Source organism: Sinohyriopsis cumingii, chromosome 11 (assembly GCF_028554795.1).
Source record: "Sinohyriopsis cumingii isolate HCF-2022 chromosome 11, ASM2855479v2, whole genome shotgun sequence".
Taxonomy (NCBI): domain Eukaryota; kingdom Metazoa; phylum Mollusca; class Bivalvia; order Unionida; family Unionidae; genus Sinohyriopsis; species Sinohyriopsis cumingii.
In genome coordinates, this window is record NC_142971.1 from 101,382,808 (window position 1) to 101,402,965 (window position 20,158).

The following is a 20,158-nucleotide window of genomic DNA, read 5'->3' on the forward strand; positions in this document are numbered from 1 at the left end:
GTTTATTAACAAACGAAATGTCCACGGGTTCATCATGTCGTTGATGAGTAACCGCTGACTAGTCGATTCGGCCTCATTGATAACTTCATGTGCATTGTTGTCAGCGCAAACTGCTCCCCATACTAGTGTTTCCAACCAATCATCAGGTTTATTTATTTTATGTTAACACGCCTTTGAACCCTGCTGATCCTCGTTTACGTCAACGTTTGTGTCCACTACCACCGAGACCCTGTTCACGTTTTAGCGATTCCTCATCCGGTGTGGAGTAATATTGTTCTTCCTCGCCAGACACATTCTCCGGATGGGAATAATATTTTTCGGAAAACAATGCCTCAAGTGATTTTCACAGTTAGTGGGAAATGTTTGTAATCATACTGCCTATCTTTCTAGACGTCTGCTTTACCATCCTTTCTAGATCTGTCAACAAGTTTTTTTTAATCGTGGCCACTTAAAATCATCACATTTTTGTTTTCCAATATTCACTGATTCCTTAAATACCCATTTCGAACATTTTCTGTTGTTGTAACTCGGGCGCATGTCACTGTCACTCTTTTCAAGTCATAATAAAGAAACATTAGTGCAGTAAATTTAGGAGTTATACTGACCAGTGGAATAGTCCGTAGTCTTGTTGAATGTTTACACTTGAATGACTGTCTGTCAATATGTGGTCATAAGTGTGATCTGATATGTCTCCTCAATCTTCACAGAATGAAAATAAACTGAATCAGTACATTATCGATAGGCAATGAGATCTCTTTAGATATAAATTTCTCACCCATGCGACAGAGGAATCTAGTTGTTTTGTTTATATCTGTCTAGTCATCTCAGACCAGTCGTCTCAGTCAAGGCGTCCACGCCCTCAGAACTACTTTTTAAAACAAGAAACCTTTGTTGTCTTCTGCTGTGCCTGACGTAGTTGTTCTAAAATCAAACAACAACAACAAATATATAACAAAAACATAGTAACTTAAGGTAAATCCATCCTTGAGAACACACCATACAAAAACATTTCGAGTGAGAAAAAGACACACACATACAATGTAGAGCTTTTTGGTATTATGCTAGTTCGTTCCACACAGCATGGTCAATTTTATCCTATATGCAGGCCTTGTTCAGTACATTTTCAGGTCAGCGTCATTAAATGTAGCTAAAGCTACGTAACTAGTTTTAAATACTTCGTGTGAAACAAATTATATACTGTTAGCTACATTGATTGACGCTGACCTGAAATATGACTCCTACAGATAGGATAAAATTCTCAATGCTGTGTGAAATGAACTATGACAGAAAATACTGATCCATGCACATAGAATATAGACCTATACACTTCATAGCCTCCCAACTCGCTTAACAAATATAGAAAACTTAGGAACAGCTAGAAATGTGTTATGTCAAACATGCTTTTTTCTAATTTTCGTAAGCATCTCCATTTTGCCCCAGTTGAATTAAAAATATACGTATGATATTTAATGACAAATGATGCATTTACCAGCCAGAGTGAATCATTTATCCGTCAACAAGTTAATCCATAAGCGAATTTCACGGACAACACAAGTATGTCACAAAGAGTTTCACCTCCTCCAAAAAAAAGGAGAGTTATATACGATAGTGACACAGATCACTAATTATCCGTGAATAACCCAAGCACGGACACTCAAGCTACATGTAACTGTTTCTTATAATAATAGCCTATACACTGCAACAGAGGTGTGGACCCAGTATCGTTTCATTATTTACAATAAAATTTTCTAAATTGGAACTGATGAAAATGAAACATTTTCTTGTAATAAATATTAACTATTTATTGGTAATTTCATATAATATCCATACATTAAATGTGATAATAGCTCAATACTATGCAGCATTTTATGTTGCTATTTTTTTGGGCTTACGCATAAAAACTGTGTACTTCGGATGACACGGTCACGCCACAGCCCTCATTAACATATTTGTATTAATGCACCGCATGTAAACATTTGCGCGTGAACTATATTGTACAAGTGAGAAGTTCTTTTGTACTTTAAGGGGAATTATTGGGTGAGAAAAAGAATCTACGTTGGGTTTTGGACCGAGACAAGGAAATCCCAGTCTCGGGGTTACATTATATGTCTCCCCCTCGGCAAGACTCGTGGGGAGACAAATAATGTAACACCTTGACTGTGATTTCCTTGTCTCGGTCCAAACCCTAAATAGATTCTATATAGAGAGATGTCACCTTGTGAATTAACTAAAGTCATGAAACGATCACACATTTCCAAAAGCCAGGCGCTATGACGTGGTGTTCTATGTTACTCAGTACTGTCTGATACGCGTTGGCAGTAGTTCACGCTAGTGGTTTTGTAGTAGTCATGATTGACCTATAACCAGCATCATCTACATGAGAGAGAGAGACGGAGGGAAAGAGACAGACAGACAGACAGAGAAAGAAAGATAGAGAGATGAGCAAAAAGAGGATCTAAAGGCAGGACAGGACTAAGACTTTTGCATTAAAATGTTGGATAATCAAAATGTTGTATGTTTAAAAAGTCATCAAATAGTCAGCTGACCTTTAGAAAATGTGTTCCTGGTCGCTTATGAAAAACGAATGAGAGTTCCAAGCCACAGCACCTTACCTTGCGGACAGGCTAAGCCCCAGTATAAAATGAGGAATATTCCAATACAAAACCTTTACTGAGAATACAGTGGTCGACCTGTAAAGATGAATAATTCAATAAAGCAACAGAATGAGGATTTATTGAGGACTCAAGTTCAATGCACTCAAGTGCGATGATGTATCAGTTGATAAGAGTGATCGCATACCCTTCAACATCAGCGATTAAGCTCGACCTTACCTCTCCTCTACCATCGAAAGCGATGCCGTTCGCGTGCCTTCCCGCTCGCTCTACGAACGAGAGCGATTCAGCACGACCTTTATGCTCTACCTGTAAAAGTGATATCATACGTGTTCCTTCCTATGGATTTCGATTCCATGAGTAGAAAGGAAAATGACCTAAATAATCCGAAGGACATAGTCCTATAACTGTAGCTAGAGCAGGATTAGTTTACTAGGAACGAGAAATACAGTGTTCCAGTTGGTGTGTGAATCTTCTCGAACAGGAATATAAAGATACAACTCACTTTGGACATTCTATGTAGTCTCCGTGCTGTCACTACCTTCCTTTGATCGTTCCTTTATATAATCTTCCTATGTAGAATTTGACACTTGGACACATGTGTTGACTGGTTATGCAAAATACATCGTCTGTAACTGATGAAAGAAAACATGAACATTTTAATATTATGACACGTGAACTGGTTGTTCCGCTATTAGTGTATTGTTTTACATGTACATTGGTTATACTATGAGACGTATTTTCGGACATGTCCTTTCAGTGTAGCATTAACTGTGTATTTAGCTGTGTATTGGTTGCCCGAAGAATTCTGAAATTTTGCACATCGACTTTGAAGTGTGTGTGTGTGTGTGTGTGTGTGTGTGTGTGTGTGTGTGTGTGTTATAGCACTTTGAAAAATAAATAAACATGTATAAAATGTTCTGTGTTGCTCATAGTTTCATCTGAGTTCTAAACTCAACAGTTATGGATGTATCCTCCTCCGTTCTTAAAGTGACTGATTAAATGTTAGATTGTCAAAGTTGAGAGGCGTTGTGTATTCGCCATCCTTTTAACATGTTGATTGCTGGACCGAATTGTTCAGGCAAAACAGAATTTGGCAATCAGTTGATCGAACACAAATCACAATTGTTTCATCATCCACTACAACATACTATTTGGTTCACAAACAGTGGCAATCTGCTTGTCCATTAATCTAAAAGAAAAAAAATCCATTTCCTTTGTATTCGGTATTCTTCCCGAAGACTTTGGGATCGTGTCGGACTTAAGTCAAACACATCTTATCATCTTCGGTGAATTAATAGGTGCAGACGACGAAGAAATTAAATTTGCTTTACACGAAAAGGACATCATCACAATGTTATTATTATGTACACTAGTCAAAATATATTTTTACAAAGCAACAACTAGCAGAATTTAAGTATTCGAGAAGAGCGCTAATACCTAAATCAAGTTGGTATGACATTCAAACATACAGTAAAACAAATTTCAGTATAGAAGATGTGTTGAAAAATATTAACTCCCGAAAACTTCCAGAAGATAAGAAAATATCCAAGATGTAATTAACTAATGCGATGCATTGCCAGCAATTTCCAAACCCATTGCACAGATGCAAAATCATATAATTAAAATGCATCTCAAGAAATCATTAATACGGCGTGTGAATGTTGTTTGAATCTTTTAAATGGAAGAGCAAATTTGACACAGAGAAAGCGAAAGAAATTGGGACATTCTTCCTCTCATCGAGAAACGAAAAAAAAATTTCAATTATTTAACCAAACATATTTCTTTAACGAGTACGATTTCTGCCCGTGGTGCTGAGACTGTTGTTTTAAAGGTAGCAGCACCTTCGTTAGGATCAATTGCTGATAAAGATTAGAAGAACTCTCTTTCCTGGAACGACATGACACTAGTACCTTTGGATCTTTTGGAACGATGCAAACTCATTTTCGTTGCATATAAACAATAGATCGAGCTGCATCGTTGAAACGAAAAATGGTTACATCAGTTTACCTCCTAATCCTGATCTCACCAAGACGGGACAGTTAAAACAAGAATTACAGTCGTTGATGGATCTATCCGATCTGTCAGAAATAGAACCAATACCACAGTTACTGATAATTATTCCGACGTCTTCAACGGTTTCACTAGAGAACGTTAGATAAGACAGCTAAAACTACTCTGAGAGATTCAAAGACTATTATGAAAAGCGACGATAAACCAAAATACCATAACAGACATAGCCACGGGAATCAAACCAGAAGTGAATACTGGAGATGTCTTTCATATTCCAATAACAAGTAAGATTGTAGCATCTTTGTTGACACCGTCTCCTTCTCCAAAAGGAGAAGAATTAAAAACTTGGGTCAACAGGATAAAGTGACATCTTCTTCAGCAGAAGAGAAAGAAATAAGGAAAGACAGCAGTGCAAATTATCAGCAAAGGTCACCACGCTGCACACGGCTGATACTCGTTTTGTTCGTCTAACACGACAAGCCTCATCGCAATAAAAAAATACCATACGAATCTAAGAAAAGTATCGAAGTCGCCATCATCCAAAAAGATTAATCTCCTTGCAACTATACGACTTAAGTAATAAACCCTCTTACGATAAAATCTACACAATCAGACAAAAAGCAACATAAAAGGAGTTGGAAGTTCTTTTGTTGCCAAACACAAATATATATCTTGTAGACCAAAAGCTGAAAAGAATTAGCAGTAATACAGAAAAAACTCTCAAATACCAAGAACAAATGGAAGAGGTAGATAATGTTGTTGAAATGCAAAGCAAATTTCTAAAACTGTTGAAACAACTACGGAGAAATTTGGCAGCTCATAATCCCTTGCCTTGTTTTTTCCTCTAAAGTTGGGGGATTCTGTTTCCATCGTGGCATGAATAAACAAATGTTTTTACCAAACGGCTGGTTCTTTTATTTTATTAAGTATCCTAACTTAAAACATGCGACATAATTTTCTCCGTGAATAATGTAAGGAAACAAATTAAGTTTATACTAATGCGCCTTTGCGAAACGATGCCTTGGATATGATTTGCTCTGGCAGGAGCTGTGTACTTTTATAGACAACTTTAATGAACATGAATCTGTAACAGAAAGAACAATTTAAACACCAGATATTAGATTGATATCGAAAATCTATCGAATATGATGATGAGATGAAGGAACTGCAGACAGAATACGCAAGACAGGAAGCATACAATAACTTGCAAAAAATAGAAGCTTCAACAGAAGAAAAATTATATTTACACTGTAGAAGCAATAGAAAATAATATTTGCAGAGATAAACAATATATTTTAGAGTTATCCAGATTGTTTGGCTTCTGGCATGCTGCGCGTTTAGCTGGGGAACATTTTATTTTGTATATTGATCGGCATTGAGTATATTGAAGGTCCAAAGAAACAAAATAGTAATTATTAATTACTCTGTGCTATTAAAATAACCATTGATTGAGAAGGACGGCCCATTTAAATGTATTGATCTTCAACTTCTTGCAATTTAATTCCATTTCAAAGAAATCCGTTTTTTTTTTCAACTTTGTTGCACAACAATATTATTTTGTTAACTCGTACCATTTGCCTTCTAATGTCCCATTGGCCTTTCCTAAATAATTTGAATACTTTTATATTGTCCCAAAAAGAATGTAATATGTTATTTGTTTTACCTTTTATGTCCCCTCTCTGTAGTTTACGTTGCCTGTCTGCTAAGATATGGTTGTCTATGGTACTTTCTTATATAAACTGCAAACCCGTACGTAGAAGATGTTGTCCTGTGTACCTATATTAATTACGTCTCTGTTAATTTGAATTATTTTCTCTTCATATCAATATCGGATTTGTTCGCGTTTTAAAGGTACTAACTTTAGTTAAATAACTTGGGTACTTCCGACGTTTAAAAGCCAGATAGATTAAAGAGTAGATTCGTAATAAGAGTCGAACGGACAGTTGCATATGAACACTGATGGATTCACTACAATATAACTGCTTGTCTTTATTTATTATGTGTAAAAGAAATCTTAAACAAATTAAATTATGTGTGCTCTTCGTTGTCGCTCAGCGACAATGCATGTCCGCACAGAACAGCGCTACTTTCATTGTTTGTCTCTTGTAGTGCTCAAACGTAGAGCTCAGCAACTGTTCAAGTAAATAGATACGTTTGTTTAATAAGATTATCAATAATAATAATAATAATAATAATACGAATCAGGAGTCTTACTGTGCTATTGAATATTGATTTTTATTTTGTATTGCAGTATTCTTATACAGGTGGGTTACGCCGAGAATTATGCTGCTCCGAAACTCTCGTGTATTTACTATTCAAACATGAGTGAATGAATAGCTGTCGGCTTCGTTGGCAAATCGTTTCTTTATGTTTTATTCTCTGAAATTAAAGAAATTAGTATGGATCCTTCATCATCTGAGGAATGAAGATAATGGTATAGTCCAAATTGTATGACTGACAAGAAGTGAGCAAAATGTTCTGACCGTTTGGTATTGATCACTAAGGACACATAACTAATTAAGGTGCAGTCTTTTTACTAAGAAGGTCTCCATAACGGTGTAATGGTATATCAAAACCAGTTGAAAATCCTAATCCTTCCTCTGCCCATATTCGCCTACCACCACTACTGCTACTGTTTATGTTACACCATTGCCACCATTACTGCTACTGCTTCTTCTACATAGAATAGGGAAGATCGAAATAAACCAAAGTGATTTTATTTGCATAATGTTGACACTTCTCTCTCTCTCTCTCTCTCTCTCTCTCTCTCTCTCTCTCACACACATGCGCACAAAGAGTAGTTTATAGTGCAGTATTTTTGCAACGTTTGTATAGTCTCGTAATGTTATTATAAATCACACACAGAGACCGATTCAAAATGCGTCATTCTTGCACAATCTATATCAGAAATATATATGGTTCGGGAACATTCCTATGTTCATAGAGACATTCAGCTTGATCCACGACTGACTACCACTGCAACAAACTGGACAAACCAGTGACATCTCAGAATCGCAGCAACGCAATATGCCATTATTGATACTAAAGTGAAATACGCTTTCAGTCACAGAAGTGTCTCAAACCCCGCATCTTTTATTATTAGCCTCTCGTTTGTTTTTCTCTGTATACGGCCTATATTCTCGTGTATAACACTGATCCAAGTTTTAACAATGTGCAGACACGCCTGTCGTCGAACAGTGCATAAGTATATCTGGGTTTACGTTGTTCGCTAGAACTCATAGACATACATACATACATGCATACGCACGTACGTATGTACGTACGCACGCACGTGTGTGTGTGTGTGTGTGTGTGTGTGTGTGTGTGTGTGTCATAAACGTCGTCCTTTAAAAATTATTTTTGAACTGTTTTTCTCTGATTCTCTTGTTTTGTTTGCTCTAGACAGTCAATCAATTAAAATCTTGATTAACGACTTAGAAATGTAGTCTATTGTCCACATTACCAAGTAACAGTGTTAGGAAATAATTATTTTATCTTCGTAATAAAGTTAACTCTCAAATAGACATTGATCTTTTTTATCTCAACAACCCACGCAGACGTTGCCCTAATCTGATCTGTACATCGTAAATTGCATATTCGAAAGGCATGGGACAGTCTTTAATTACCTTTCTACGTCATAAATGTAATATTTGAGTAGCATTATCTAGCTACATTACCTGTAATCTAAGCAATAGCTGGTTTTGTTGTATGTGATATATTTTTACGTCGAATGAAGCAACTCGCATGCCATGCATAAAAATACTTAGATCCAGGCAACCAGGGCTTTCGTTTGCCTTATGTATAGACAGTAAATATATTTTAACTGTGTGAGAGAAAGTTGTTACCATAATAATTGGATCAGAATGCCCCTTGATATGGAAGGGTAAAATCACATAAAAGTCGCCAAGATTTTTTGTGTAAAAGTGCTTCTCAGTAATCCAATCTATAAAATGAAGATTGTTATTTAATGATGGTACTTGAAATCTCAACAGTACTCCTGAGTTATCGCGGTAACACTTTGATCTCTACATACAGTAAAAACAATCGTACAGTATAATCTCTTCTAAGCCTGCTAAAATAATAGTTTAAGTCAATAGCTTATTCTAGTCTATTTGTACATGTTTACACAGTATATACTACAACTTTAAACAGAAACTCCCCAAAACATAATAATCAAGTGCTGGAAAGGATGGACACATAAATAATATTCACAACAAGTTACTGTAAACAACAATAATAAGCTACATTATTGACACGTATCAAAAACAAATTTTGCTAGCGAACATATTGCTTTCTTATTAGTAAAAGTTAAGAACTGATTGTACTTATACATGGCTTGTTTGTTCTAGAAGTACGTTTCTATTAAATTTACATGTAAGTCAGTATATATTAAAAGCATTTAAAAATGATATTCATCTTCAATATCATCTTTGTCACATAGCTTACAATATCTTTCATTTCTATCGATTCTATTGTTTCCACATTTCCTAGTGCCAATTCTCAGATTATGATCTTCTCATACGTTTTGTTAAAGCTGATCTATGTTTATGGTTACACAAGAATTTACAATAATCTTCCAGTCTGAAGCCCATTTTGATATGTTTATACAAAGACAGCTTATCTTAATTTTGTGATTTGAGAAAGCGGACAAATGAAACGTTTCTGTAAGTAACCCTTCGACTGAATCTGAAAGTAAACGCTGACAAGAACACGAAGAATGATAATAGCATATATAAAAAGGTTTACAAATATTAATGAAAAGAGCTTTTGTTTAATACAGGTGACCAAACAATGTTTACAAGAGAAGCGAGACAATAAAGTATTAATAATCAATATATTCCAGATAGTTTCTGGAAGATAAGCAACAGATGACGAACTTAGCATATGCTCTACAGATTGACTCATTTTCGTAACATGTATGTCCTCATGTGACAGTCCTAAAAATCATTGTACTTTTATTTAAACAATGCCGCATGTGTGTGTGTGTGTGTGTGTGTGTGTGTGTGTGTGTGTGTGTGGATTTTTAACATAGTTTCAACAATTTTCGTTTATATCGCTAAGATGTCTGCAGAATGGCAGTGTATAGTGATGTCTAAGATTGGGGCATCATGCCGCAGACATGTAGCATCCTGTTCCACGCAGTCACATTATTCTGACACCAGACCGACCAGTCCTAACACTAATCTCTTAATGCTGAGCGCCTAAAGAGGCAGCTGTTAATACCATTTTTTATGAGTATTTGGGATGACTCGGCCGGGGTTCGAACCCGCGACCTTGCTTAGGCCGCCCGAGCGATCATGGTAATCGTGAACTGATTCACTGATTTTCTAAGGAAAGACGGTGAATGCACTGAGTGAGAGCCAAATGTAGTGGTCTCTTACAGTAATTTATATAACATATAATGAAGTATGTTTTAAGATCTTGTTTAAATGACGCTTAAACAAATCATGTTTCATTTGTCAATTCAATATTTGCTATTAACAAGTGACAGTTGGTAAAATATAACGCTCATTATACTGTTAGCATAAAATTGCAATTAGCAATACTGCATACGTTCACAGGTTAATTAAATGCAGCGTAAACAAATTTAGATGCTTTCATGTACAAAGGAATTTCACTGCTGATTAAAACTTTGCATGCTAAGTAACATACTGGACGAACCTTCAGTGAACTCACTGTTTTAATTATCTGCGACTCAGCTGTATGGTTACTGAAGATGGGGTACAATTGAATGTTAAAGAATCAACAAATCGAACAATTCGGCACAGATATTTAACTTTGTTGATTTTACTGGATATTGTTCAAATAAATTTAAACTTTACAAAGTCAACTTCAGTACTTCAAAAAGTTGGTAGCAAGACAGGGACTGCATTTCCTTATAAAGGGGACGCATTGTCCCAGTAATTGATATCTACGAAGCTATAAAATAATGAAGAGTTTTTCTACCTTTAGAAGACGGGAAAAGTTTAGGAAAACCTGTTTAAATGGACATAAATAAAGTTATTTGATCCCACTCCATCTACGCAGATGTTTATATGGCTATGAGCGTTCCCTTGAATTTTATTTTAAATTTTTGAACAACTTCAATCATTCTACTTGCATGACTCTCGACAACCATTGCCGTAGTATAATAAATCACAGTCCCACACCCCGGCCCCAAAGCACTGTGTTGTGCATGTCGGGCATGGCTGTTTAAATCAAGTACAACCCCTCTCTGTGCTCGATAAGTTTTATTTCTCTCAGGCCAAATAGCATGCAGTATATGAAGTAAGAAAAAAACACTTGTGCTGTAATTATAACTCATCTCGTTTTGAATATTTCTGGACTGAAAAACTGCTTCCTCTTGATATTTATCCTAATTCTCATTTAGCGACAACTATTATGTATTGCAAATGAAAAGCTAATTCTTTTTAAAACTGGCGAACGAATTTTACTCAGACCAACGATATATTGTGAAATATGCGGCATTTCGTTGTTTTAATGTACTTTTATTTCTTATCTATAAGACAGCACTTTAAAAATTAGAAGTATTGAAAACACGAGTTGAGCTCTTATATAAATATGAAAATGTATAACTTTGATCCGGTTGCATTGCTTCTCTACTTCTCTAAGATACTCGGTTCTCTATCGTCTGTAATATATATATATATATATATATATATATATATATATATATATATATATATATATATATATATATATATATATATAGCACCAGTTTATATTCACTGCAACGCAATGCATTAGAAATAATATCTGGCACTCTTTGGGCTGTGAGAAACAGCTTTGTAAAACATCCTTGACAGCTGTAAACAAGCGTTTTCTACAGGAGTACAATGGCAAACCCAATGTTTCTGTTTATCCCAATGATCACGTGTGCCCAAAAACTTCGATCTTCATTTCACTATAATGCCATTCATCATCTTCAGGACACTGACTGAATAGTAAGCCATTGATACAAGTGCCTGGTTTGTGGGATAGTGTGCCAGTGTTGCTACATCAAGCGTCAACGATGGCCGAAACATACAGGTAATATTAACAATTTCCAATTAACTGTATCACATATGAAATTAAAATTCGACACCTGTTATAGGTTAGAAGTAAGAAATTTACTTATCTTGAAATGTAAATTGGAAATGTTTGGTGAAACGCTTAAATTAGAGGACTTTCTTGTACATGATATTTCTTCTCGATTTTGCTTGATTTTTTAAATTATCATTATCTGGTGGACACTACTACAAAATTTGCTATCAATGTTAATAAGTTACATTTACTCTCCGCCATTTATTTGAACATTCGTCTTGAACGAAAATATATATATTTGTATTGTTTTGCCAGTCTGTCAGTGTCTGCATAAAACAGTGATCTGCAGACTAGTAATCACGTAGGATTCGGAAAACAAATACAGTAAATCAAAAATTAAAAATCAACTTCATTAGTGATTTTTCCAACCTTTCTAAATTCGATCATCTGACAGTCATTTTTTTGTGTCAGCAACACTGTTGAATAATTACTTCCTTAGCAATTAACAGTAAACACAACGACATCTAGAATGAAATATACCACATAATTCTGGTCATTGATGTTTGTTTTGGTTGGGGGTTATTTTTTGTATTAACAATACTTTAGGTCTGTGATATGTCCATATTCTTAAACAAAATGTGTGTTTGTATGTGGTTTGGAGCATTAACAATTTTCCAGTCATATCGCTACGATGTCTTCAGCGTGGCAGTGTATAGTAATGTGTAACACTGGGGCATCGTGTCGCAGACATGTAACATAATGTCCCACCCAGTCACATTATCCTGACACAAGGCTGACCAGTTCTAACACTAACCCCTTAATACTGAGCACCAAGCGAGGCATCTGCAAGTACAATTTTTATATGTCTTTGGTATCACTCGGCCGGGCTTTGAACCCGCGACGTCCCGCATCTAAGGCGGACGCTCTAGAACGGTCCTTAAACAAAATCGTAATTCCGCTAATGTAGCATATTCCCAAAAGGAAACAAACGTCACAAGTTTCCCAATGACCTCCTGACCTGGGATTCTTGAGCTTGAGTTTGAAACTGACAATTTTAGGGGAGAATCGAGTGGGAGCAGCCGCCCCCCCCCCCAAAAAAAAAGGAATATTCCCGAGCGTGAAACAATAGGAAGGTTTCCAAGAGTACGTTGTATTTTTTGTTAGATGGTTAAAATGCAGAAGCTTCTGGGAGTTTTTACCCCAGGACCCATTGTGTGTTCCTTCCATTTTCTCCTCCGAAACGATTTTTCTGGTTCAGCCCCAGTTTGTGACACCCAATGGAGGAGTAACTTCTGAAAAGCAAGTTTTTATTGGCTAAGACTGTGAATTCAAATTCACGCTTTGGCTCAGAGTTGTACTATTTTCAGACTTAGTCAGGCCCCGTATTCTCGAAACTTCTTAGTACGAAACCCGCTGTCAAAACTTTGACAATCTTCAACTTAAGTTATAATAATCACAGATCTTGCAGATTTTTCTAAACTGGGGTCAGTCTATTTGACTACCAACTTTGATGACGTACACCTTAAGTATCTGACCTTGTGGTTGGATCTTGGGCTTGTGTTGCTTAGTAACAAAACTTGGAGAATACGGAACTAGATTTGATCCAAGGAGTATGCCTCCTTAAATGAAAGTTCAGCATGATAAAAGAAAAACAAAAATTAAGAATATTCTGAATATATCCACTGTGAGCGACTGTACTTTTGTCAGCGTTACCGAGCGTGAAACATTTAAAAGTTTGAGCTTGAGAAGGATTTTGGTCCCAACATGTATAAAAAATATAAGGTCCTGAAAAGAAACTTTTGAGTTAAAGATTCAGTTTATACTCTCAGACGATCCAATGTGACCCATTACGTCGTGTCTTTTATGATTAATTAACACAAGATTTAAAGCTGAATATTTTTTAATTTCCTGACCTAAACATACAGGTGCGCCATACTAGTGAAATTTATACGGCATCAAAGTCTACCTCTCGTGCGATGATCTCTTTTCCTCTATGCGAATACAATGTCTCCAAATAAGATGCGAAACCTGGACGTGAAATGTAGATAAATCATGTCGTCAGTCGAAAAATCTAGTTCAAGTAAAGGCTTGAGGGCGTTGTCTACAATATTAGGAATGAATCATATTTTCGCATTCCTTGCGAATCGTTTTAATGATAAAATACGTGTTTTAGTACGATAGTTTACTTACTATTTTTAATGTATTAGTCCATAAAGAACCAATGCAAACAATAACATGAGTGCAGTCATTATTTTTAAATATCGTCTTTAGATTGTACGACTGCTTTTATTGCATAAACAATTCATCAGACTGTTAATGCAAGGTAGACATGAGAAATCATCTTACGGGAAGCACTTACTTATACACAGAGGAGCGGTGAGGAGGGTGGAGACACGGTTTTAGTTTATGTACAATGTAGATGAACATGCATTGTTTTTGTTTTTTCTTGTTGTTCTTTTTGTTTTTGTGTGTCGAACAAAGCATAAGTTGGCTTGAGTTAAAGGTTATGTTAATTGTATATTAGACAAGTTGAGAGCAATACTGCAAGTTAGCATTTGAACTTTTAGTTTCCCCAGCGCATGTCTATTGTTGCAGAAACAAAATGTAGAGGTCCTCTACAATAACCTGTCACGTAAACAGTTGAGGTTGTCTACTAGTTTCCGAGCGTTACCAGTTGCCACATAATCGTTACTTGGTCATGATTGTATGCAGTAGGGTTTTTTTCAGAGACAAATCGTACCTTATATTATATACCAAATATTTCTTCTGCCAGTTCAAAAGATACTGAGGAAGGTCAAAATACGTAAATATTGCGAAGCAAGTGCTGACCCTTTTTCCACCACGCCTAGTAAAGTGCTATAGCTTATAGTGAGCTCAACATTCTCGATTCGGCGGTCCTGAGTTCGAGTCAACACAGAGGCGATGAGATTTATTTTCTTTTTCTTACTCTGTTGAAAAATACGTTGAAAACAACATTAGTAACAGCTCTTGCTTCTCGTTAATTCAGTGGCCACAAGTAACACGAGGACGAGAGATATCCCACTTAATTAAACAAAAAAAAATTAAACCTTGTTATTATGCGAGTAAAAAGGAGGAAAAAATGGGTAAAATGTCAAAATCCTCAAAAACAAATTACTATCTCATTAGGGAACTAAAACTTTATAGTCAAGCACATATTCTAATGAAACTGTACATTTGACGGAGTATATGGAGCGGAAATGATACAAGTCTGTTTTATGTAAAGATAAGTAGAACGGAAAACATCTAACTTGTTAAGAGTGGGGTTTCTTTTCATAATTGTGCCGGTTAACATACTTTGTGTGGATGGACAGACATGTAGGAGCAAGCAAAGCAATGGAGGCATATAAACTATTAAATGTATGACTAACTTTGGAAGCAGTGATCTGTTTTATGATTCACACAAATTTTGTTTAGGGTATGCCACTGATTATGTTTGACACTTGTCCATCTACACTCGACATGATACAGAAACTTGATACATTTGTCTGTGAAAAAAACCCGTCTTTCATGAAAAGACATACAAATAAGCAAAAAGTGGGACATCAGACAAATATAGTTAGCATCATTTAAACGTTTTAAGGCATCTAGCTTTTCCGACTGAACCAGTAAAAGCTGTTTAAAATCATTTATATTTTAAGACAGAACCAGTCAAAACTGTTTTAAGACATTTTGATTTTCATGCAGAACCAGTCAGAGTGATACTTATTTACCTTACTGATACTATTACCTTTATCATCCATTATGTATCATGTTTGCTATGGAAGACAAGAACTAAAAGTACCAAACCTGAATACTGCATTATTAAAATTATTTTTATGTCATTCTATCGACGTTAGCAATGTTAGCAAGTATTACCTGGCCGTTCATATAGGCGATAATATATACTGGCATTTAAAGACTACCATGGACCAAACTACTTTTTGAAATAACGATTACTTATTGAACTGCGCATCCATTAATTTAATTAAAACACCAGTACAAAGTCATTTCAAGGTCTTAGTTATTCTCGTATGCAACTGGATGATGGATTCTTGAAATAAATCGGAACAATTTGATTCATACCACCTTTCCACTGGTTAATGTCCTTCCTCATTTCTCTCTCTCTCTCCTTTGTTTGTAATAAGCACAGTGTATAACCGTATTATGCTTGGTTTCGTGCTGTCGTTGTTGTTTCTTTAGCTGGGCTTCGTACATGAGGAGGCATTCGAAAAACGGCAGAATCGGTGGTTAAAGCAAGCTTCATTTGTATCTTCTCCGTTACTTTCCTGTGTCAGGGTCGCTAAAAATATCCAAATGTGACAGATGTCTAATTTTTTATTGGGTCAGACACGAACTTACATCGCTTGCACTGTTTGTTTTCTTTTACTGGTAAATGTTGCACTGTTTTGTACAGTTTCTTTGGGGGTCAAAATATTCGCTTTTATTCTTAAAGAGAATGTGTTGGAAATAATGTGTTACATAAGAGGAGGTGTAATTTGTCTGGGATGTGTGTGTGCCCGTTTGCCCGTCCCAACGAGCACGCACACACAAAAAAACGTATAAAAACTGAAGAAATACGTGAAACAATGTGAAATTCAATGACGTCATCTAAAAGTGCATTAAATTAAACCTGTTATATGTTATTTCTCTATGTGGAGTGATTTCAAACAGTAGTATCAACGCCTTTGTTTAGCCTTTTTTCATTCAAATCAGTTATTTTAATTTTGTTTAGTGTTGTTTAATATAGGCCAATGCACACTGGTATTTTAACACGATTTGAAAAACAAAAACAAAACAGGTATCTAGAATGCTTCTAGGATGCTCGAATTCCAAAATGTTTATATCTCGACATGGAAAACCAAACCCAAAAACCAACTCCCAAACCAAACCCTAAGTCAGACACATCGAAACAAACACCAAAAATTAAAACAAAAACTCGCTTACTATACAAAGAAAAAATTAATTTGAAAACAGTTAAGCCTGTATATAAAAATGGAAAATAAAGTAGCTCCAAAATACGAGGCAATCGTACAAATCACAACTGTACTACCAAATACCATAATGGCTGCTTGCGACACAACGATATATGCTATATTCCAAACTATGGGTCTTTGTGTAAGGACAGCAATAGCACATACTACAAGAAAACACATACGTAAGAAACCTAGTACCCGACATCTCCAAAATCGACAAACTACAAGGGCGCGAGGGTCGCACACATTTGCAGTCACTCTCTGTGCTTCCCACGTTTGTGGACGACATATACGTGTTTAGCTACCTTCACCGCCAAGATACTGTATACAACAAAGGCAGAGTGCTATATACAGCTGGAAATAGTGAGTCGTTGCAGGTATCATTGGAGCGGTACAGAAAACAATCGCTATCAACCACAATGCCCACTCAATCGTATGTATTTTGCCCACAATTGTATCTTGGCAGCACCACCGAGATAGTACGACTGACAAGAGCACAAATCGATTTTCATGCAAAAAACGCACTTGAACCCCGTAAGAATCGTAAAACAACTTCGTTGGTAGCATACCTGCCACCGCTGTATTTGTAACAAAAGTGGACATATCCGAAATTCCTACTGACAAAATGCTGACGTGTTTTGCAGACTTCAATCGATCACGGACATGAACTCTACTCCATCCACTTTACAGGAGATTTCTCTATTTTCGAAAGACCGCATCTTGTAGAATACCTATCTTCCAAAGGGTTTGGCATATAAGGAAAAGACGCATTGAATTGCTGTATGGTACTAGTCGATCGGCCCAACAGCACAATCTAAAGAGCCTGGTCTGCACATACAAAAACAGGCTGTGTATCTGTGCCATTGTATAATGACCGGTGATTGGGAAGCAGGGTATTTGGATGGAACAAATGCAAAGTCGGTAGCGGCCATTGTATTTCTATACGAGAGTACAATAGTCCAACGAAAGTCAGTACAAATAATTCAATAATCCTTTGTCGATCGCATGACATATATTAGTCTTGGCCAACTCAGCAGCTTTATGGAAACTCGAGTATCAACCACGCCAACAAAATCAAATCTGCCCAATCCGCGTGTAAACAACAATCGTTGTCGTTGTCGGCACTCGCTGCACAAATCGTTTGTAGCAATCCGTTCGCTTTTTTGACTTCTAGTGAAACAGTCCATGCCTTTTTCGGAAAGGTCGTTGGTCGTACTCAAAAACAAGGTCTAGTTGGTGCTAGTCCACCACGATGGTTTTTATGGTCGGTCAATGTCGATGGCGGCATTATTCTATTGATAGTCCATAGATCCACCAACTCAACTAGTAGTAGTCTTCGCGAAACTTCGGTCCGTTGTTGGTTATTTCGTTTCTGGTGGACAAAATACGAGAATTTGTGCAAAATGGTTTCGAGTCTCCAATCTGTCGCACAAATCGAATAGCAGTTCGACGCAATTATCCGCATCCATGCAGCTTCCCACAGCCGCCTTGTGACCGATCGCACTTGCCTTGTTTGCATGCTCTGTCGATTTGTTGATACGGAATATATCAACCAACGTTTCCAAATCTTCAAGCTCTGGAACTACCCAGTCTGGAAGATAGTTGATCGGCCGATGCGTTTCCGAATGTAGGATTTTCTGGAATCGTTTCCTTGCTATTTTCAAAATGCTTTGTCTGCTCCACAACAGCTTGGCCTCACGATCCTCCACAGGTTATACCTCCTCTTCCACTTGTATTTCTTCCGCCAGATACTTTTCCAGCGCGACCACGCTATCTTAAAAACTATCTCTTCTTCGTCTAAAGGCGTAACAAACCGTGTTGCCGCTTCCACAACATCCTTTTCCGACTCATTTTCTTTCCCAGCTGTGTCTGTATCCATTATTCCCCAATTCGGTATAGTCTTTTGTTGTCAGTCCCTTACCGTGTTCTTGCCTTCACGAAAGACATCTTTCCACGAAGGTCAGTAGTGAATGGGGACACCCTAGGGACTAGGGGACTTCCATGTTAAAAAGGTATATCCACTCTGGGGACTACGTAAAATTTAACATAGGAGAAAAAAATACCCACTCTGGGGACTATGTAATTTAACATGGGAGAAAAAAATATCCATTCTAGGGACAAGGGGAATTTAACATGGGAATAGAGTGTGAGTCTATCTAGGGACAAGGGTAAATGGAACAGGGTCGGGACCCTATTTTAATATGGTCCCGACCTGATGGGTCTATGGAAAGGGAACATATGAAAACTGAAACAGGGAGGAGTCTCTATTTTTTTTAAAAAATAAAAAAAATAAAAAATGGGGCTAGGCAATTGAAAGTCTATCTCTTTTCGAGAGATTGGAGTGGCCCTGAAAAGGGCCTTTGGGTTTCTTCTTCTTCTAACTCCTCAACTTCTTTATCCATCCCCTTATTTTTTCCATCATTCCTTTCTTCTTCTTCTTCTTTTCCAGTCCGGGTGACCCATGGCTCGGAACTTCTGTTGGATTTTCATCCAGTTAGCATTCAGTTTCTCTAGTTCTTCCTTTTTCTTTCTATTTTCTTCTTCTTTTCTATCTTTTGCCCACCTGTCCTTTATTTTCTCCACTTCTTCATCTATTACCTTTCTCATCTTTTCTTCCCCTTTTTTCAATCTTTCAACACTCCTTTTGATAAAGGGCAACTCTGACCTTTTTTCTATCTCTTCCAAAAACCTTCTTACTTCTTCTACCTTCTCCATTGCCTCTTTTAATGTCCCCACTCTGACATAAGGGGGATTTATTAGCCCTCTCAATCTCTTCACTTCTTCTTCAATTAATCCCTCTATCATCTCCCTGGCTAATTTTAGTTCGTTCACGTAGTGCACACTTGTTCTTAACCTCCAATCTCTTTCAATCCTTTCAACTCCATATTCACCATCCACCATCCAAAAATAAACATGCCTTAAATCATTAAACAGTTGGGACACTTCCATCTTCTTTTTTTATTCCGTAGAATGGTGCGATCGACGAACACTGTGGGTTCTTATAGTTAAAGTGCGGACGTGAAGGAAAACATCCCCCAAAACAAAATTGATATTACCTAGATTATCACTTAAAACGCGCGGACGTGAAGAAATACATCCCCTACTTTTCTCATTTCATATAATATACTATCCACATAAGTGAAACAGCAATAAACAAACCCCAAATCTACTATCCACACACGGAAAGCATTATAATGAAACCCAATAATCTACTATCCACACAAACGTACATGAGCGCTTACAAATAAACACACACACACACACACAAGAAAAAAGAGTCAGTGTTTATATTCACACTAATCTACATACACACATTGGCAAATCGATTACTATTTCTTTTCTAGAGTATTGGGTAGCCCTGAAAAGGGCTGCTTGTTTTTTGAACTCCAGTGACACCTGGTTAATGATGGCACGTTCCAGGCCTGGCACCACACACACATCTTCTTCCCCAGTCTCCTTTCACTCTTTTTGGGGGGAGAGCAGAGGCGGGATAAGTGGCTTCAGAATCCCAATCTTCTGTCTCTGGGATTCGGAAAT

The 20,158-nt window shown here is 36.8% G+C and overlaps 1 protein-coding gene across 1 annotated transcript in view; it reads left to right on the forward strand.

Annotated features, from left to right (window-relative positions):
* Nucleotides 1-11,501: 11,501 nt before the first annotated feature.
* The window catches only part of LOC149789174 (prestin-like), a 223,794-nt gene continuing 215,137 nt past the window's right edge, over nt 11,502-20,158 (forward strand). The window contains exon 1 of the mRNA XM_089975301.1: nt 11,502-11,654. Within this exon, the coding sequence (XP_089831427.1) occupies nt 11,638-11,654 (17 nt within the window). The 5' untranslated portion in view covers nt 11,502-11,637. The remainder of the gene's footprint in view (nt 11,655-20,158) is intronic.